The 22,667-nt window shown below is 37.2% G+C and overlaps 1 protein-coding gene across 9 annotated transcripts in view; it reads left to right on the forward strand.

Annotated features, from left to right (window-relative positions):
• The window catches only part of atp2b2 (ATPase plasma membrane Ca2+ transporting 2), a 316,595-nt gene that overhangs the window by 267,955 nt on the left and 25,973 nt on the right, over nt 1-22,667 (forward strand). For all 9 annotated transcript variants that reach the window (XM_062037840.1, XM_062037839.1, XM_062037833.1 and 6 more), the window contains one exon: nt 5,679-5,913. In XM_062037840.1, coding sequence (XP_061893824.1) covers nt 5,679-5,913 — 235 coding nt within the window. The remainder of the gene's footprint in view (nt 1-5,678; nt 5,914-22,667) is intronic.

The following is a 22,667-nucleotide window of genomic DNA, read 5'->3' on the forward strand; positions in this document are numbered from 1 at the left end:
AAGAAGACAATTTTTTTTTTTTTGCAGTCTAACTTGTAAAAATGGGCTTGTTCTTGATGGTTAAAAATGCAGCTACCGGGAGCAATCAATTCTACCTCTAAATCACTTTAAAATGCATCCAAAACCCGCCAACAATACTTCATTTACATTCCGTAACCTGTATAATAACCAAAACTGTAGAGCTTGGAGAAAAATCTACTCCCAAGTGGGCCGGACTGGTAAAATTACGGCGCGATAACTTAAAAATAAAGACAATTTCAGATTGTTTAAAAATAGAACGAGCACATTCTGAAAATGTACAAATCATAATGTTGTTGCTTTTTAAAAAAAATAATTTATTTGTTATTTATATTTTCGGAATAAATTATGTGATAATGTTGATCAGTCAACTCATTGGTGTTAATTTTCAATCAAGATAAAAAAAAAAAAGTATATCAAAATCAAATTACCGAATGTTATTTATGTAGTTAAAGTTAAAGTTAAAGTACCACTGATAGTCACACACACAAAGTGTGGTGAAATGACCCTCTGCATTTGACCCATCCCCTTGTTCCACCCCCTGGGCGGTGAGGGGAGCAGTGAGCAGCTGCGGTGGCCGCGCTCGGGAATCATTTTGGTGATTTAACCACCAATTCCAACCTTTGATGCTGAGTGCCAAGCAGGGAGGTAATGGGTCCCATTTTTATAGTCTTTGGTATGACTCGGCCGGGGTATGTAGCATCATCTACAAATATACAAATAATTGCTATTGCGACATTCAGTGGACACATTTAGAACAGCTGTTTCTTTCATTTAAAAATTTCAGGGTCATTTTTATACTTAGCAAACTCATCCCTCGGGCCGGATAAAACCTGTTCACGGGCCCTATCCGGCCCTCGGGCCGTACATTTGACACCCCTGCTGTTAGAGACATTGTTATTGTTAGAGCGAACACTGAGGAACTCTTTTTCTAGCGTAGTAACACATCGGCATGCTTCGGTATTAGCTGTACAAGCTAGCTACGGAAAGAGATAAGCATGAAACACGTTTGAGTTTTTAAGGCACAACAATGCGATAGTACACCAATCTGTACTGACTGAAAAACAAGAACAATCATATTACAGTATCTGTAAAGTATTAGCCCACAGTTGTGCGTTTGGTCCAGCTGGCCGGGCACATATTTTCTGGTTTATTTGGGTAAGCACTCCATTTTTGTTGAAATAGCTTGTCTTCAAGTTCCACATTTACAGCTTCGAGTCACGCTGAAACCTCACTCTCTCGGCTTCCGTCTGCTCCAACGTTTCACCCTCTTTTCGTGCTGGCTTCTAGAAGCAGCAGTTCATCCTCAGTATATTCAGCTTCAAAAGGATAAGGTTGTGAATCCTCATTTGACCAAAAATAGTCAAGTTCCACATTTACAGCTTCGAGTCACACCGAACCTCACTCTCTCCGCTTCCGTCTGCTCCAGCGTTTCACCCTTTTTAAGTGCCGGCTTCTAGAAGCAACAGTTCATCCTCAGTATATTCAACTTCAAAAAGATAAGGTTGTTAGTGCCTGCATCTTCCACATCTAAAAAAGCGGGTTAAGTTGTAGATCGAACTGCAGGACTGCTTCTAAAATGCCCATAAAAAAGTGCTACATGTCTGCTGCATGTTTGAAAACAAAGCAAAACACCACAATTATTATTAGCATGATAACATTAATGTGCAGTAAATGAGTGTATCTATGGTGAAAGATGCATAGAACATGCAAAAAATAAAAATAAATGAGGCAGTCTGCACCAGCTATCATTGCACACACAGTCTTAGTAAATTGCATGCAACATGCCCACTAATAGTACACACAATTTTATAGTGTGGTGTTGTGTTTGTAGCTTAGTAGATTAGGCCCTTAGTTTGTGTTAACTCCACAAGATGGCAGAAGCGGTATTTGACATTGACAATACTATAAGTAAGCATGACGTGGGGCATGTATCATGATCAACATTTCAAATGTGACTCACTAGATGGACAATTTTGCATTTGGTCCAGCTGGCCGGGGATGGTTTTTCTGGTTTATTCGGGTAAGCACTCCATTTTTGTTGAAATAGCTTGTCTTCAAGTTCCACATTTACAGCTTCGAGTCACGCCGACCTCACTCTCTCAGCTTCTGTCTGCTCCAATGTTTCACCCTCTTTTTGTGCTGGCTTCTAGAAGCAGCAGTTCATCCTCAGTATATTCAGCTTCAAAAAGATAAGGTTGTGAATCGTTATTTCTCCAAAAATAATCGTCTTCGTTGTCTGTTACCAAGACTGCCATGATTTTTTTTTTAAAACACTCGCGCTTGTTTCCGGAAGTACGACACGCTTTTGTTGCCAGAAGTCGGAAGTATGCTGCTATGGAAACGGAAATAAATGCGCCCAAAAAATTGTTCCGGCAATGACCAAAAAGATCGAAAAATGTACTTACTGTAAGTAAGTTAGTTTAGGTTTCATCTACAGGACCTCGCATCCGCTTTAGAATGTTGCTACACAGCTGACGGGGTGAAAATAATGTTACTTATTTATAACAAACCTATCATCTGTAATGATGCTGGCTCAGCAGTTTGCTCTTCGCCGCCATTCCAACATTGGTTCTGTGTGAAAGCGATATACTCGTTTATAATGTGATCAATTGGAGCTACAGTTTCTTTCTACTTTATCAAGCAATTTGAATCATTATTAAAGTTTAAAAAATGATGTGTTAAAGATGACATTTAAAATTTATGGGAAAAAAACAGCCTCTTTTCAACAATAATAACAAAAACTAGATGAAGCAATTCCTGAAATAATTGCGTGTGAATGTTTGAATGTTGGAATGGTTTGAATGTTGAAGAGTTAGAATTTCCAGGAAAACCGAAATTTGGTTTGGAACATGGAAACAATTTAGTTTGAATGTCCAGGATGAGTGGAATGTGTCGATGTTGAATTGTTTGAATAGGTTGAAAAATGTAAGAATTGTGGCTTTTGGAAAAATGTCCAATTCACTTCAATGGGAACTTCCTGGAAATTTGGGGAAAAGCGGGATTTTTTTGAAAATGCTAAAACATTTCAATATTCTGAATGAGTTGGTGTGGGAATTTTTCAAATCAGTCGAAAATGTTGAAGTAGTAACATTTTTAATTGAGAAATAGTATTATGGAATTCCAGGAATTTCATGAATTTTTCCAGTTCAGAGGATTAAGAGGAATGTTTTGATGGTGGAAAGGTTGAAGTGGGTTGAAAAATGTGAAAGAAGTAGTCAACCGAAAAAAGGGTTTGAAAAAAACGGGATTTCTGGGAATTCCTGGAATTTTTTTGAACTTGAAAAAATTATAGTTTGAATGTCCAGGATGAGTGGAATATTGAAGAGTTTGAATTTCCAGGAAAACTGGAATTTGATTTGGAACTTGGGAATGTTTTAGTTTGAATGTCCAGGATGAGTGGAATGTGTCGATGTTGGAATAGTGTGAAAAATGTAAGAATTGTGGCATTTGGAAAAATGTCCAATTCATTTCAATGGGAACTTCCTGGAAATTTTGGGAAAGGCGGGATTTTTTTGAAAATGCTAAAACATTGCAATATTCTGAATGAGTTGGTGTGGGAATTTTTCTAATCGGTCGAGAAATGTTGAAGTAGTAACATTTTTAATTGAGAAATGGTATTATGGAATTCCTGGAATTTTAGAAATTTTTCCAGTGCAGAGTATTAAGAGGAATGTTTTGACTGTGGAAAGGTTGAAGTGGGTTGAAAAATGTGAAAGAAGTAGTCAACCGAAAAAAGGGTTTGAAAAAACGGGATTTCTGGGAATTCCTGGGAATTCCTGGAATTTTTTTGAACTTGGAAAAATGATAGTTTGAATGTCCAGGATGAGTGGAATATTGAAGAGTTAGAATTTCCAGGAAAACTGGAATTTGATTTGGAACTTGGGAATGTTTTAGTTTGAATGTCCAGGATGAGTGGAATGTGTTAATGTTGGAATAGTTTGAATGGGTAGACAAATGTAAGAATTGTGGTTCTTAGAAAAATGTCCAATTCATTTCAATGGGAACATCCTGGAAATGTTAGGAAAAGCGGGATTTTTTTGAAAATGCTAAAAAAATTGAATATTCTGAATGAGTTGGTGTGGGAATTTTTTAGATCGGTCGAGAAATGTTGAAGTACAATTTTTAATTGAGAAATGGTAGTGTGGAATTTTGGGAATTTCGGGAATTTTTCCAGTTTAAAAAAAAACTTTGTTTTTTATCCTGATTAAGAGGAATGTTTTGATGGTGGAAAGGTTGAAGTGGGTTGAAAAATGTGAAAGAAGTAGTCAACCGAAAAAAGGGTTTGAAATAATGGGATTTCTGGAAATTCCTGGAATATTTTTGAACTTTGAAAAATTAAAGTTTGAATGTCCAGGATGAGTGGAATATTGAAGAGTTGGAATTTCCAGGAAAACCGGAATTTGGTTTGGAACTTGGGAATGTTTTAATTTGAATGTCCAGGATGAGTAGAATGTATTTGATGTTGGAATAGTTTGAATGGGTAGAAAAATGTAAGGATTGTGGTTCTTAGAAAAATGTCCAATTCTTTTCAATGGGAATTTCCAGGAACTTTCGGGAAAAGCGGGATTTTTTTGAAAATGCTAATAAATGTGAATATTCTGAATGAGTTGGTGTGAGAATATTTCAAATCGGTCGAGAAATGTTGAAGTAGTGACATTTTTAATTGAGAAATGGTATTGTGGAATTTTGGGAATTTTTCCAGTTAAAAAAAACTTTAGTTTTTTATCCTGATTAAGAGGAATGTTTTGACAGTGGAAAGGTTGGAGTGGGTTGAAAAATGTGGAAGAAGTAGTCAACCGAAAAAAGGGTGAAAAAGGGTTTGAAAAAACTGGATTTCTGGGAATTCCTAGAATTTTTCTAACTTGGAAAAAGTATAGTTTGAATGTCCAGGATGAGTGGAATATTGAAAAGTTTGAATTTCCAGGAAAACCGAAATTTGTTTTGGAACTTGGGAACGTTTTAGTTTGAATGTGTTGAAAAATGTAAGAATTGTGGTTTTTGGAAAAATGTCCAATTAATTTCAATGGGAACTTCCTGGAAATTTGGGGAAAAGTGGGATTTTGTTAAAAATGCTAAAACATTTGAATATTCTGAATGAGTTGGTGTGGGAATTTTTCAAATCGGACGAGAAATGTTGAAGTAGTAACATTTTTAATTGAGAAATTGTATTATGGAATTCCTGGAATTTCGTGACTTTTTCCAGTTCAAAAAAAGAAAAAAGGGTGAAAAAAGGGTTTGAAAAAAACGGAATTTCTGGGAATTCCTGGAATTTATTTTAACTTGGAAAAATAATAGTTTGAATGTCCAGGATGAGTGGAATATGTTGAGGGTGGAATGGTTTGAAGCGCTTGAAAAATTTGGAAATTGTGGAAGTTTGAAAAATGTTGAATTAATTTTGAATGGGAACAAATCCTAGACTTCTGGGAAATCTGGGAATTTTTGGAATTTGACAAAGGAAAGCCCGCGATTCCCGAATAGGCTGAACAGTTTGAAGTTGGAACGGTTTAAATCGGATGAAAAATGTGGAAGGTAGAAGGTCAATCTGGAGAATAACAAGAATAAATAGATACATTTTGGTGTATTGTCTGAATGCTTTGGAGCATTCACACAATAATTTTAACGTTATGTTGATTTCAATACCTGCTTCCCTGTGACAGATGTAACCACGTCCTGAACGAGGTGGGTGAGCCCAGGGTTTTCCGTCCCCGGGACAAGGACGAGATGGTGAAGAAGGTGATCGAGCCCATGGCCTGCAATGGTTTGAGGACCATCTGCGTGGCGTACCGGGACTTCTCCAGCAACCCGGAGCCCAACTGGGACGACGAAAACAACATCCTCAGCGACCTCACGGCCATTTGCGTCGTCGGGATCGAAGACCCCGTCCGGCCGGAGGTAGGGGAGCCATGTGCCGTGTTTTGGCGTTCAAAAGATGTGTTGATTGTGTATCAGTGAGAAGCATTGGTGGAACTTCAAGGGGGTGTCGGGGTAAATGAGAGGCAATGGTTGTGGGAAAAAATGATGTCCCTTAGGGGGGGTTGTAACAGAAAATGATTGAGAACCACCAGCTTAGTCCTTTAATTGGAAAAAAAACAAACCCATATTGCATGGTTCTAGTTGGATCTTGCAAACCCCACTGTACAGTACCTTCTCAGGTCAACATGGCAACTAGGGGTGTCTAAACTACATTTTCTGATATGTCACGAGAAATTAAAAATTTGTAAAATATGTATTGTATCATATTATAACTGTATAGATGTTCAGAATAAACTTCAAATAATATATCATTAAATACGTATTAGTGTTGTCCCGATACCAATATTTTGGTACCGGTACCAACATTTATTTTGATACTTTTCAATACTTTTCTAAATAAAGGGGACCACAAAAAAATGGCATTATTGGCTTTATTTTAACAAAAAATCTTAGGGTACATCAAACATACGTTTCTTATTGCGAGATTGTCCTTAAATAAAGTAGTGAACATACTAGACAACTTGTCTTTTATTAGTAAGTAAGCAAACAAAGACTCCTAATTAGTTTACTGACATATGCAGTAACATATTGTGTCATTTATCATTATATTATTGTGGTAGAAAATGAATTATTAATCTACTTGTTCATTTACTGTTAATATCTGCTTACTTTCTCTTTTAACATGTTCTATATACACTTCTGCTAAAATATAATAATCACTTATTCTTCTGTTGTTTGGATACTTTACATTAGTTTTGATGGTACCACAAATGTCAGTATCAATCCGATACCAAGTCGTTACAGGATGATACTGTATGTCCAGGGACATATTTCCTGAGTTTATAATGATAATATAATTTTTTTTAAACGAAAGAAGATGTTTTGATGCCAAAAAATAACGATGTAATCACAGTAATATCGACTAGAAACGCTCCTGTACTTGGTATCATTACAGTGGATGTCAGGTGTAGATCCACCAATGGTGATGTTTACATTGTGACGCCGGTGAGCTACGGTGTGTAGTGAAGCATTTTTAGCTATTCCTCGTCCTGCAGGGATGATACTTGTAAGAAACGTACTTTATTTGTCGCCATGGAGACAAGGATTAGTGATTTAGAAGTAGCTAAAACACTGCCGACTGGGGCTGGACGTTAGCCACTAGCTAGCTAGCCATGTCTTAAAGCACCTCTTCCTGAGGGCGTTTCAGTGTTATAACTTCATCTTTATTGTTAGTTTTTAGAACAAAATGCGTCCGTTCTCCCTTTTCTGTCTACACACTGTGCCTCCTTGTAAGTACTCCGTGATTGTGCGCTGCCGAACATGCCCGTCTGCTCGTAAACCAGCAATGACACGACGTGACGACGACGGGTACTTTTGTTGTGGACGTGTTGTGGGGCGGTATAGCTCGGTTGGTAGAGTGGCCGTGCCAGCAACTTGAGGGTTCCAGGTTCGATCCCCGCTTCCGCCATCCTAGTCACTTCCGTTGTGTCCTTATGTAAGACACTTTACCCACCTGCTCCCAGTGCCACCCACACTGGTTTAAATGTAACTTAGATATTGGGTTTCACTATGTAAAAGCACTTTGAGTCACTAGAGAAAAGCGCTACATAAATACAGTATAATTCACTTCACTTTTCAGAGGCGGTGTAGTGCCGAATGTGATTCATTAGTATCGCGGTACTATACTAATACCGGTATACCGTACAACCCTAATACATATACAGTAGTACCTCAACATATGGTCCTAATTGGTTCTCTGACGGAGCCCTTAACTCAAAACACGTGCATCTCAATTCAAGGTTTCCCAATAAAATAATTGACACTATTTCAGCACGTGAAATGCCTATAAAGATAAAAACTAACTTTTAGGTGAGAAATATTGTATAAAAACAATGCAATAGAACAGGGGTCCTCAAACTCTTTGACTCTGGGCCCTTATACTGAACAAAAAAAAAGTTGGTAACACTATAGTATGGGGAGCATATTCACCATTAATTAGTTGCTTATTAACATGCAAATTAGAAACATATTGGCTCTTAATAAGTCAATATTAAGTAATTATTAATGCCTTATTGTGCATGGCCTTATTATAGCTCTAACCCCAACCCTCTAATCCTAACCCTAACCCTATCCTTATCCCTAGCCAAATAACTCTAAATTAAGTCTTTGTTACTTACAATATGTTCCCCTAGTGTCCAAATAACTCTTAATTAAGTTTTTGTTACATACAATATGTTCCCCTAGTGTCCAAATAACTCTAAATTAAGTCTTTGTTACTTACAATATGTTCCCCTAGTGTCCAAATAACTCTTTATTAAGTATTTGTTACTTACAATATGTTCCCCTAGTGTCCAAATAACTCTTTAAGTCTTTGTTACTTACAATATGTTCCCCTAGTGTCCAAATAACTCTTTATTAAGTCTTTGTTACATACAATATGTTCCCCTAGTGTCCAAATAACTCTTTATTAAGTATTTGTTACTTACAATATGTTCCCCTAGTGTCCAAATAACTCTACATTAAGTCTTTGTTACTTACAATATGTTCCCCTAGTGTCCAAATAACTCTTAATTGAGTCTTTTTTACTTACAATATGTTCCCTTAGTGTCCATATAACACTTAATTAAGTCTTTGTTACTTACAATATGTTCCCCTCGTGTCCAAATAACTCTTAATTAAGTAATTATTACTTACAATATGTTCCCCTAGTGTCCAAATAACTCTTAATTAAGTTTTTGTTACATACAATATGTTCCCCTAGTGTCCAAATAACTCTAAATTAAGTCTTTGTTACTTACAATATGTTCCCCTAGTGTCCAAATAACTCTAAATTAAGTCTTTGTTACTTACAATATGTTCCCCTAGTGTCCAAATAACTCTTTATTAAGTCTTTGTTACATACAATATGTTCCCCTGGGGTCCAAATAACTCTTAATTAAGTATTTGTTACTTACAATATGTTCCCCTAGTGTCCAAATAACTCTACATTAAGTCTTTGTTACTTACAATATGTTCCCCTAGTGTCCATATAACACTTAATTAAGTCTTTGTTACTTACAATATGTTCCCCTAGTGTCCAAATAACTCTTAATTAAGTAATTATTACTTACAATATGTTCCCCTAGTGTCCAAATAACTCTTAATTAAGTCTTTATTACATACAATATGTTCCCCTAGTGTCCAAATAACTCTACATTAAGTCTTTGTTACTTACAATATGTTCCCTTAATGTCCAAATAACTGTTAATTAAGTCTTTGTTACTTACAATATGTTCCCCTAGTGTCTAAATAACTCTTAATTAAGTCTTTGTTACTTACAATATGTTCCCCTAGTGTCCAAATAACTCTTAATTAAGTCTTTGTTACTTACAATATGTTCCCCTAGTGTCTAAATAACTCTTAATTAAGTCTTTGTTACTTACAATATGTTCCCCTAGTGTCCAAATAACTCTTAATTAAGTCTTTGTTACTTACAATATGTTCCCCTAGTGTCTAAATAACTCTTAATTAAGTCTGTGTTACTTAGAATATGTTCCCATAGTGTCCAAATAACTCTTAATTGAGTCGTTGTTACTTCCAACATGTTCCCCTAGTGTCCAAATAACTCTTAATAAAGTCTTTGTTACTTACAATATGTTCCCCTAGTGTCCAAATAACTCTTAATTAAGTATTTTTTACTTACAATATGTTCCCCTAGTGTCCAAATAACTCTTAATTAAGTCTTTGTTACTTACAATATGTTCCCCTAGTGTCCAAATAACTCTTAATTAAGTTTTTGTTACTTACAATATGTTCCCCTAATGTCCAAATAACTCTTTATTAAGTCTTTGTTACATACAATATGTTCCCCTAGTGTCCAAATAACTCTACATTAAGTCTTTGTTACTTACAATATGTTCCCCTAGTGTCCAAATAACTCTACATTAAGTCTTTGTTACTTACAATATGTTCCCCTAGTGTCCAAGTAACTCTTAATTGAGTCTTTTTTACTTACAATATGTTCCCCTAGTGTCCATATAACACTTAATTAAGTCTTTGTTACTTACAATATGTTCCCCTTGTGTCCAAATAACTCTTAATTAAGTCTTTATTACATACAATATGTTCCCCTAGTGTCCAAATAACTCTACATTAAGTCTTTGTTACTTACAATATGTTCCCTTAATGTCCAAATAACTCTTAATAAAGTCTTTGTTACTTACAATATGTTCCCCTAGTGTCTAAGTAACTCTTAATTAAGTCTTTGTTACTTAGAATATGTTCCCATAGTGTCCAAATAACTCTTAATTGAGTCTTTGTTACTTACAATATGTTCCCCTAATGTCCAAATAACTCTTTATTAAGTCTTTGTTACATACAATATGTTCCCCTAGTGTCCAAATAACTCTTAATTAAGTATTTGTTACTTACAATATGTTCCCCTAGTGTCCAAATAACTCTTAATTAAGTAATTATTACTTACAATATGTTCCCCTAGTGTCCAAATAACTCTACATTAAGTCTTTGTTACTTACAATATGTTCCCCTAGTGTCCAAATAACTCTTAATTAAGTCTTTGTTATTTATAATATGTTCCCCTAGTGTCCAAATAACTCTTAATAAAGTCTTTGTTACTTACAATATGTTCCCCTAGTGTCCAAATAACTCTTAATTAAGTCTTTGTTACTTACAATATGTTCCCCTAGTGTCCAAATAACTCTTAATTAAGTCTTTGTTACTTAAAATATGTTCCCCTAGTGTCCAAATGACTCTTAATTAAGTCTTTGTTACTTACAATATGTTCCCCTAGTGTCCAAATAACTCTTAATAAAGTCTTTGTTACTTACAATATGTTCCCCTAGTGTCCAAATAACTCTTAATTAAGTCTTTGTTATTTATAATATGTTCCCCTAGTGTCCAAATAACTCTTAATAAAGTCTTTGTTACTTACAATATGTTCCCCTAGTGTCCAAATAACTCTTAATTAAGTATTTGTTACTTACAATATGTTCCCCTAGTGTCCAAATAACTCTACATTAAGTCTTTGTTACTTACAATGTGTTCCCTTAATGTCCAAATAACTCTTAATTAAGTATTTGTTACCTACAATATGTTCCCCTAGTGTCTAAATAACTCTTAATTAAGTCTTTGTTACTTAGAACATGTTCTCCTAGTGTCCAAATAACTCTTAATTAAGTCTGTGTTACTTACAGTATTTTCCCCATACTAAAGTGTTATCAAAAATTCAATGACAATGGCAAAAACACACATGCAAATGTTAGCTTGTTTTGGACACTGCAGTATTACACTCCACAATCTCTATTTTGGTGCAGCAGTCCACTTTTCTTGATGCCCTCAGTCTCCTTTCGGATAAAATGGCTCTCGTTCGCTTACCTTGAGTACACTTTAACACCACTTTTACCGCAAAGCCCCATTTTCCGGCCTATAAGTAAAATGTGTCTCCACATTGCATAAAACCTCTCACCTTCCTCGTCCTCTTGATGTACAGTAGTACCGTGGGTCACCGTGGTTACGCTTCATTGTGACAGCATGATTGTCAGTGTTGGTTTGTGTCTTGACAGTGGATAACAATAGCAACCCAGATGTGTGATCGGAGGACAGAGTTGGCTCCACTTTTTAAATGGCTGAGCAGACTCTCCAAAGGAAGCTGTCTCTTCACCGCGTCCTTTGATTAAATTTGAGGTTGACTCGGCCCCAGGGGTCTTACACAAGCGGACAAAAACTCACGTCTGTCCAAGGTTGAGACTTTCTACAGAGAAACAGGTCTCAGAGTGCAATTATTTTAAGAGCGATATTGCATTTTAGACTTGGATGGGCCAATACTTTACTATATTGGACAGGAAGGTCGTGGTCTCATTGCTGGCTAAAAGGATGAAGCAAAACTCAAGTCATTCAATTTTGGTGAAGACCCCTTTGTTGAGGAATCCTTTGTTGAGGAATCCTTGTTTTGAGAGGCTTCTTTAACATGTATAGAACCTTTTAATGCGATACTTTCTCTGGGGTTAATGGTTATTGTGTCCTATTCCGTAGTCTTGCTGTAGATTTTGTCACATCACCTTCTGGGCTTGTTTCATTGCATGATTAATCCCAAGAAGAAGGTCATCTTTACCTCGCAGATACTGAAGTACAGGGGTGTCCAAACATTTTCCAGCAAATTAAAGGATGTGGGGGTCAATTTGATAAATGTTGTACAGTAAAGATATTGAAACCAGTACAATACGTCAATTGATATTAAACTATCTGAACAAAACATTTACAACTTAGCTTTGTATTATATGTAACAATGCAAGTTTGTGTAATATCAAATTGAATCCCTTTGAGATATTTAATTTCTCCTTTTTGACCTACACTGTAAAAAAATAATCCTATTTTTATGGTTAATTTACTCTAAATTTCTACTGTAATTTTTCTATTTTTTTTAAATAGTTTATAAAACTGTAGAATTGAAGACATTATCTGTAAATAAACAATCCGCCTGTTATTTTAAAGGCCTACTGAAATTTTTTTTATTTATTTAAATGGGGATAGCAGATCCATTCTATGTGTCATACTTGATCATTTCGCGATATTGCCATATTTTTGCTGAAAGGATTTAGTAGAGAACATCGACGATAAAGTTGCAACTTTTGATCGCTGATTAAAAAAAAAAGCCTTGCCTGTACCGGAAGTAGCGTGACGTCAACGAAGGAAGGACTTCTCACAATTCCCCATTGTTTACAATGGAGCGAGAGAGATTCGGACCGAGAAAGCGACGATTACCCCATTAATTTGAGCGAGGATGAAAGATTTGTGGATGAGGAACGTTAGAGTGAAGGACTAGAATGCAGTGCAAGACATATCTTTTTTCGCTCTGGCCAAGGTACAAGCTGGCTCATTGGATTCCACACTTTCTCCTTTTTCTATTGTGGATCACAGATTTGTATTTTAAACCACCTCGGATACTATATCCTCTTGAAAATGAGAGTCGAGAACGCGAAATGGACATTCACAGTGACTTTTATCTCCACGACAACACATCGGCGAAACACTTTAGCTACGAGCTAACGTGATAGCATCGTGCTTAACTTCATATAGAAACAAAATAAGTAAATCCCTGACTGGAAGGATAGATAGAAAATCAACAATACTATTAAACCATGAACAGGTAACTATAAGGTTAATGCTTTCCAGGCATTGCTGTTGCTAACGACGTCATTGAAGCTAACTTAGCAACCGGACCTCACAGAGCTATGCTAAAAACATTAGCTATCCACCTACGCCAGCCAGCCCTCATCTGCTCATCAACACCCGTGCTCACCTGCGTTCCAACGATCGACGGTGCGACAAAGGACTTCACCCGATCACAGATGCGGTTGGCAGCCCGGAGACGGAGGAAGTTAAGGTGAGTTTGGTGGCTAGCGAAGGACTTCACCCGATCATAGATGCGGTCGGCGGCTAGCGTCGGATAGCGCGTCTGCTATCCATCTCTCAGTCCTCCTGGCTGTGTTGCTGTAGTCTGCCGCTAATACACCGATCCCACCTACAACTTTCTTCTTTGCAGTCTCCATTGTTCATTAAACAAATTGCAAAAGATTCACCAACACAGATGTCCAGAATACTGTGGAATTTTGAGATGAAAACAGAGATTTTTGTATAGGATTCAATGGGTCCGTATACTTCCGTACCAACCCTTGACGTCACGCGCATACGTCAGCATAAAAAAACGTTTTCAACCGGAAGTGTGGCGGGAAATTTTAAATTGCACTTTATAAGTTAACCCGGCCGTATTGGCATGTGTTGCAATGTTAAGATTTCATCATTGATATATAAACTATCAGACTGCGTGGTCGGTAGTAGTGGGTTTCAGTAGGCCTTTAAGTAATATGCCAGTAATGACAAACTATGTATATTTCTATTTGTTTTACAGAAAAATGCGAAATTAATTATACATAGCATTTTCTGTTTTCTTAAATTACTTTCAAATTCATGTAAAATTACAGTAATTATCTTTCATTAAATATGTAGCTTGTTCTATAAAAGTCTATGTCCATACTAACAATCAGAATAAAGGTATTTTTCTGCAGAACTGTTTGCATCGTCACTTTATTAAAAGTGGTTGATCTTAACAATTCAGAAAAAATCTGTAAAATAATGGTATTTTTCTGTGGAACTGCCAGCATTGTCACTTCATTAAAGGTGTTTGATCGTAATAATTTGGACAAACTCATATTTTTCTGCAGAACTGTTTCATCGTCACTTTATTAAAGGTGGTTGATCTTAATAATATAGTAAAAATCTGTAAAATTACGATATTTTTCCGCAAAACGTTTCCTGAAAATGTCTGTAAATATAATGTTTTGATCATTATTTGGTTTACCATGTTTTACTTTAATTTTATGGTTTTTGTTTGGCAGCCGTAGCTGCCAGTTGATGACCGTTTTTTTACACAATTTATTTTTACAGTGTACCACATCTTGCAAAAATTGTATTTTATTTCTATTTATGTTATTTATTTAAGACATTTGTACGCGTGTTAATCACGACAGGACGCACGGACATACTTATTGACCATATACTGTATGGTGAGACGAACAAGTCGTCGGCCATTTTGGTTTTCAGGTATGATTTTTGTGAGGATTTGGGGCGAGTTGCATTTTCCTAAATTTTTTTTTTTTTGTGTGTGTTTTGCTCTAATCTGGAATTTGTCGCAAGCCAATAAGAAAGGGACTAGGACCGGAAATGGCCCCCGGGCCGCACTATGGACACCCCTGCTGTAGTATAGTTTGTTATGAGATGTTCAAGGGTGTGACCCCGGGATGCAGAAACGGGAGGCAAGGTTAAATACAAAAAGGGAAAAAATTTAATAAGTCCAAAAAGGGGTAACAAAAGACGATGGGGCAGAAGTGCACACCATGAAAACTAACAAAGCAGGTTCCTCTGAGGTCGGCACACTAAGCACAGCAAAAGTCCTCTTTAAATCAAGGAGGCTAGGAAACAAACAAAACAAGGTTAAGATTAACAGGACTAAGAAAAGGCAACGTACCAAGACTGATGAGGTGAAGCAGGCACATGCACGTGCGGGGTTCAGGAAACAGTGAAAGAGGGTGCACCCAGGAAACAGACTAAAACAGAAACATTACCAACATAAATCATGCCATGATCCGGGTAACGGATCATGGCAATATTTTACTATAAATTACCGGTATCCAAAGACTTCTCTATAACTACATTCGATTCAAAGATTAAAGGAACTCTATTGTCATATCAGTAATATTTTTTTAATCATCCTGACCTAAGCCTTGATAATAATTTTTGCGATGAACCCATAGTTTGATATCATTTGACAAGTTTTATCCTTTTAAGATGTTAGTAGGTTGGATATACTTATAGAATACGCTTTCCATTTCTGTTTTTAAAACATAACAAAACAAAAAAAAAAATATCAAAACAACATCAAAATAAATCATGAATGAAAAGGAACAAAATGAAGTATAAACTTATAATATAAGACCCCTATTGACACACTTAGAACATTTGTTGTTCAACTCAGAAAACTTATTATGGCAACATTTCTATTTCATAACATACAACAAAATAAATAAAATAAACATGAAAACAAAAATTTACTCCAAAAAATCAAGAGTAATTATTCAGTGTTAATATTTGAGTGGGCCCGGGCCCCTCTGTAGTGGAAAAGTTGGGCCCCGATGTCAAAAAGGCTAAGAACCCTTGCCTTAACACAGGAGTAGGGAACCTATGGCTCTAGAGCCAGATGTCGCTCTTTTGATGACTGCATCTGGCTCTCAGATAAATCTTAGCTGAAATGTGCTTAATTTGATAAGTAATGAATAATTACGCTGGTAATCACAGTGTTAAAAAAAATAACCACGTATCAACCAGACTACAAAGCCATCAGCAAAACCATGCAGCACCAGAAGTTGCATTAATGGTAAGAAGTATTGTATTTATTATTGGTTATCTTCAGAATAACAATGTTATTAAAAAGAATAAGAGACTTATCATACTCTAAACATGTTGGTCTTTCTCCAAAAATGCACACATTTAGTTGTATTCAGTGTTAAAAAATATTATATGGCTCTCACGGAAATACATTTTTAAATATTTGTCTTTCATGGCTCTCTCAGCCAAAAAGGTTCCCGAACCCTGCCTTAACACAATGCAAACACGTCAAATTGAGTGAATGTGTGAACATGATGTTTACCTGAAAAAGAGTCCTACCGGGTCCTTTTGGCTCATGGGACAGGTACCGACAGGCCAAGCGGTGTGTGGCTTCCCTGGTACCGGAGGCAAAAACTCAGATATCTTCTACTGACACTATGTGCCCATGGAAACACTAATTTCCCTCCACTTTCATGTTATTACGTTCTCCAACCTGTGGGGTTTTGCAATATTAAACAAACAGCACACATCTACAATCTATAAAATGTTTTAAACAATACAGAATCAGAATTTATAGACAACAGGAACTATTCTAACGCATTAATGCGTCTGAAATGATCCAAATGCAAGAAAATGCTTATTGCAATAATGTTTTATATAGGAGATACTGTATACTATAATAATGAATTCCCTAAATGAAAAAATTAACGCCATTGAATAAAAACGACCACGAAAAACTGATGTGTTTTAATCAGCTCCTTAAGTCATCCACTCGCTATACAATTTTTAAATGATATCGCTGTATAAACGATATGTTTAATTTTTATTGTATTTTTTTCTGACAGTCTAAACATGTTCACAGACACAAGTAGGACCGAGGTTTATCCGCACATCGTCTGTCTTTGCAGCGCGATCACAGCCGTGAGGAAGGAGCTGTGCGAGCTTGCACGTAGACTTCAGACTAGCCAAATTTATATACAAAATAGCGGCTGCAGAACAGTTTTAGTCACAATAAATCACACTTTGCATGCTGAATAATTACGCTTGCAGATTCTCCCAGTATTGTGAACGTTCTGGTGATCATCATATATTCTGCATATTCATGAAGACGGACACGCTAAATCGATTGCGCTTATTTTGCTCACTCAAAAGGAAACTGCACTTTTTTGAGGGCAATTTTGCCTATTATTCACAAACATTAGAGACAAAATCAATCAATCAATGAATGTTTATTTATATAGCCCTAAATCACAAACACATGTTTTTTGTTTTGTTTCTTTGCATTCTAATTTGTAATAATCGGCTCGTTCTAGGTGCATAGCAGTGCAGCTAATGGGAAAAATACATTCAAAAAGTAAAATGTATGACTTTTTAAAACGCCGCTGTGTACACGGACGTAGGGAGAAGTACAGAGCGCCAATAAACCTTAAAGGCACTGCCTTTGCGTGCCGGCCCAGTCACATAATCTATGGCAGGGGTCACCAACCTTTTTGAAAGCAAGAGCTACTTCTTGGGTAGTGATTAATGCGAAGGGCTACCAGTTTGATACACACTTAAATAAATTGCCAAAAATAGCCAATTTGCTCAATTTACCTTTAACCCTATGTTATTATTAATAATTAATGATATTTACACTTAATTGAACGGTTTAAAAGAGGAGAAAACACGAAAAAAATGACAATTAAATTTTGAAACATAGTTTATCTTCAATTTCGACTCTTTAAAATTCAAAATGCAACCAAAAAAAAGAAGAGAAAAACTAGCTAATTCGAATCTTTTTGAAAAAATTTAAAAAAATAATTTATGGAACATCATTACTAATTTTTCCTGATTAAGATTAATTTTAGAATTTTGATGACATGTTTTAAATAGGTTAAAATCCAATCTGCACTTTGTTAGAATATATAACAAATTGGACCAAGCTATATTTCTAACAAAGACAAATCCTTATTTCTTCTAGATTTTCCAGAACATAATTTTTAAAAGAAATTCTAAAGACTTTGAAATAAGATTTAAATTTGATTCTACAGATTTTCAAGATTTGCCAGAATATTTTTTTTGAATTTTAATCATAATAAGTTTGAAGAAATATTTCACAAATATTCTTTGTCGAAAAAACAGAAGCTAAAATGAAGAATTAAATTAAAATGTATTTATTATTCTTTACAATAAAAAAATAAAAACATTTACTTGAACATTGATTTAAATTGTCAGGAAAGAAGAGGAAGGAATTTAAAAGGTAAAAAGGTATATGTGTTTAAAAATCCTAAAATCATTTTTAAGGTTGTATTTTTTCTCTAAAATTGTCTTTCTGAAAGTTGTAAGAAGCAAAGTAAAAAAATGTATGAATTTATTTAAACAATTGAAGACCAAGTCTTTAAAATATTTTCTTGGATTTTCAAATTCTATTTGAGTTTTGTCTCTCTTAGAATTAAAAATGTCGGGCAAAGCGAGACCAGCTTGCTAGTAAATAAATACAATTTAAAACAATAGAGGCAGCTCACTAGTAAGTGCTGCTATTTGAGCTATTTTTAGAACAGGCCAGCGGGCTACTCATCTGGTCCTTACGGGCTACCTGGTGCCCGCGGGCACCGCGTTGGTGACCCCTGATCTATGGCTTTTCACACACACAAGTGAATGCAAGGCATACTTGGTCAACAGCCATACAGGTCACACTGAGGGTGGACCGTGTGAACCCACACCAAACAAGAATGACAAACACATTTCGGGAGAACATCCGCACCGTAACACAACATAAACACAACAGAACAAATACCCAGAACCCCTTGCAGCACTAACTTCCGGGACGCTACAATATACACCCCCCGCTACCCCAAAACCCCGCCCACCCAAGCCCGCCCACCTCAACGTCCTCATGTTCTCTCAGGAAGAGCATGTCCCAAATTCCAAGCTGCTGTTTTGAGGCATGTTAAAAAAAATTATGCACTTTGTGACTTCAATAATAAATACGGCAGTGCCATGTTGGCATTTTTTTCCATAACTTGAGTTGATTTATTTTGGAAAACCTTGTTACATTGTTTAATGCATCCAGCGGGGCGTCACAACAAAATTAGGCATAATAATGTGTTAATTCCACGACTGTATGTATCAGTATCGGTTGATATCGGAATCGGTAATTAAGAGTTGGACAATATCGGAATATCGTGTATCGGCAAAAAAGCCATTATCGGATACCTCTAGTTGTGTGTTCAAACCCCGGCCGAGTCATACCAAAGACTATAAAAAATGTGACCCATTAACTTCCTGCTTGGCACTCAGCATCAAGGGTTGGAATTGGGGGTTAAATCACCAAAAATGATTCCCGGGCGCGGCCACCGCTGCTGCTCACTGCTCCCCTCACCTCCCAAGGGGTGAACAAGGGGATGGGTCAAATGCAGAGGACACATTTCACCACACCTTGTGTGTGTGTGTGACAATCATTGGTACTTTAACTTTAACTTCTCTAACCAACACTTCATCCTCCATATATTCAGCTTCAAAAAGATAAGGTTGTGAATCCTCATTGTCCAAAAGTAGTCATCTTAGAACGGACACGCGTTTGTTGCCTGTAGTAGGAAAAAACTGCTAAGGGCACTGAAATAAATAGGCCCAGGAAAATCAAGTTTACATGTTAATGCATGCCAACCTTAAGTAAATCAGGCCATTTGTGTATAAAGGAGCAACTGACCTCATTTCATTCAGGTACAAGAAAAGCATGTTGCATTATTCACACTCTTCTTTCAGCTCGACCTCAACCGCTCTCTTGCAACGTAGGCAGATTGTCACCTCTGGCTTTTGCTTCTCCTCAGTGGATTTTTTTAAAGGGCTGCAAAGCACAATGCTGTCCCATAGGGCTGCCCTAGAAGGACACGAAATAGGTTAAAAGAAAAGAAGATAATAAGAAGAAGGAAGAATAGTAATTGGTGTTTGAGACGGGTTTTTTGAGGCGTCCTACCTTCTTTGATCTCTTCTGCTTTTAATTTAGTTGCTGGTTCTAGTCGTGGGTCAAGAAAGAAGTGACAGGGATGACAATAAGGCAGTTGGGAGCTTGGTAGTTTGATAACCAGATGAATAATGTGGAACTGCAAGAACATTTTGATTTGTTCAACAAATTAATCCTTCACTAAAGGCTTGGTTCTGTACTTTGTCTGTGAATTCTTTCCCATTCTTGCTTGATGTACAGCTTAAGTTGTTCAACAGTCCGGGGGTCTCCGTTGTGGTATTTTAGGCTTCATATTGCGCCACACATTTTCAATGGGAGACAAGTCTGGACTACAGGCAGGCCAGTCTAGTACCCGCACTCTTTTACTATGAAGCCACGCTGTTGTAACACGTGGCTTGGCATTGCCTAATGAAATAAGCAGGGGCGTCCATGATAGCGTTGCTTGGATGGCAACATATGTTGCTCCAAAACCTGTATGCACCTTTCAGCATTAATGGTTACTCATGCCTTGGGCATCAGGTGTCCTAATCAATTGGACACAGGTGTATAAAATCAAGCACTTGGGCATGGAGACTGTTTCTACAAACATTTGGGAAAGAATGGGCCGCTCTGATGGACAAGTCTGGGTTTGGAGGTTGCCAGGAGAACGGTACATTTCGGACTGCATTGCGCCGAGTGTGACATTTGGTGGATAATTATGGTGTGAGGTTGTTTTTCAGGAGTTGGGCTTGGCCCCTTAGTTCCAGTGAAAGGAACTTTGAATGATCCAGGATACCAAAACATTTTGGACAATTCCATGCTCCCAACCTTGTGGGAACAGTTTGGAGAGGGTCCCTTCCTCTTCCAACATGACTGTGCACCAATGCACAAAGCAAGGTCCACAAAGACACGGATGACAGAGTCTGGTGTGGATGAACTTGACTGGCCTGCACAGAGTCCTGACCTGAACGCAATAGAACAACTTTGGGATGAATTAAAACGGAGACTGAGAGCCAGGCCTTCTTGACCAACATCAGTGTGTGACCTCACCAATGCGCTTTTGGAAAATGGTGGAAAATCCCTATAAACACACTCCACAACCTTGTGGACAGCCTTCCCAGAAGAGTTGAAGCTGTAATAGCTGCAAAAGGTGGACCGACATAATGTTGAACAGTATGGGTTAGGAATGGGATGGCACTTCAAGTTCATATGTGAGTCAAGGCAGGTGGCCAAATACTTTTGGCAATATAGTGTAATTCGATGATGACTTCGATATCGGATCAAGACACCCTCAGTTCACAACCAGTACTGGAACAGCAAACACACCAGAGTTTATTTTATCTGAAGCAAAATGACAAATGTGAAGTGCTATCTCTTCAGATGATTCCAATCCCTCATGTTTACATGCATGAGAGGCTTCGTTTGGTGTAGTTCTGGGAGTGTGTAAAACCCTAGCGTGTATGTGGAACATGCCCAAGTGACTCGGGAGTCAAACGTATACGCATATTCCTCCCTGCCTCTGCGGAGCGTGGCTGCACCGACACGCGTTTGTTTATGTGTGGGTTTGGAGAGCGCAGCTCGCCCACACTGACCATTGCCAAAGAAGAGGACATGCTGGCGTGTAGCGTGCATCCATCTCCGTATACATAATATCTCTCAGTTCTACGACACATTATCTCACACACACACACACACACACACACACACACACACACACACACACACACACACACACACACACACACACACACACACACACACACACACACACACACACACACACACACACACACACACACACACACACACACACTGGCAGCAGAGAGCTGTTTGCACTGCATACTGTACACCGTGTTCCATGCACCTTTCTAGCCTGCGACAAAATAGATCCATATTTTGTCCTTCTTGCACGTAACTTAGCCAGATATGGCTTAGAAGATTTCCTTAGAATTGGCGTATTTTGTCAAAAAAAATGGCTATAGTTTGACACATAGTTTGGCAAAATCTACTGAGATATGGATGTTTGTTGATTGTGCAAGATTAGATACAGGACATTTCTGTTTTTACGATTAAAGGGGAATTGAGCTTTTTTTGGAATGTTGTTCATCGTTCACAAACCTTATTTATAGCCATATCTTTTGACTCAGAATGCATAGAAAAATTAAGATGTATTAATTAAGACATACAGATTTTGAATGATTGGCAAAATTTCCCCAAAACAGTGCAGTTGAGCTCTGAACTGTTTTTTTTTTACATTATAGACCCAAGTATTTTTTTTTAACCTGTTGTAACACATGGCTTGGCATTGTCTTGCAGAAATAAGCAGGGGCGTCCATGATAACCTTGCTTGGATGGCAACATATGTTGCTCCAAAACCTGTATGTACCTTTCAGCATTAATGGTGCCTTCACAGATGTGTAAGTTACCCATGCCTTGGGCACTAATACACCCTCATACCATCACAGATGCTGGCTTTTCAACTTTGCGCCTATAACAATACGGATTGTTCTTTTCCTCTTTGGTCCGGAGGATAAGACGTCCACAGTTTCCAAAAACAATTTGAAATGTGGACTCGTCAGACCACAGAACACTTTCCCACTTTGCATCAGTCCATCTTAGGTGAGCTAGGGCCCAGAGAAGCCGGCGGCATTTCTGGGTGTTGTTGATAAATGGCTTTGGCTTTGCATAGTAGAGTTTTAACTTGCACTTACAGATGTAGCGACGAACTGTAGTTACTGACAGTGGTTTTCTGAAGTTTTCCTGAGCCCATGTAGTGATATCCTTTACACACCGATGTCGCTTTTTGATGCAGGTCCATAATATCATTGCTTACGTGTAGTGATTTCTCTAGATTATATGAACATTTTGATGA

The sequence above is a fragment of the Entelurus aequoreus genome, linkage group LG26, assembly GCF_033978785.1.
Source record: "Entelurus aequoreus isolate RoL-2023_Sb linkage group LG26, RoL_Eaeq_v1.1, whole genome shotgun sequence".
NCBI classification, from domain to species: domain Eukaryota; kingdom Metazoa; phylum Chordata; class Actinopteri; order Syngnathiformes; family Syngnathidae; genus Entelurus; species Entelurus aequoreus.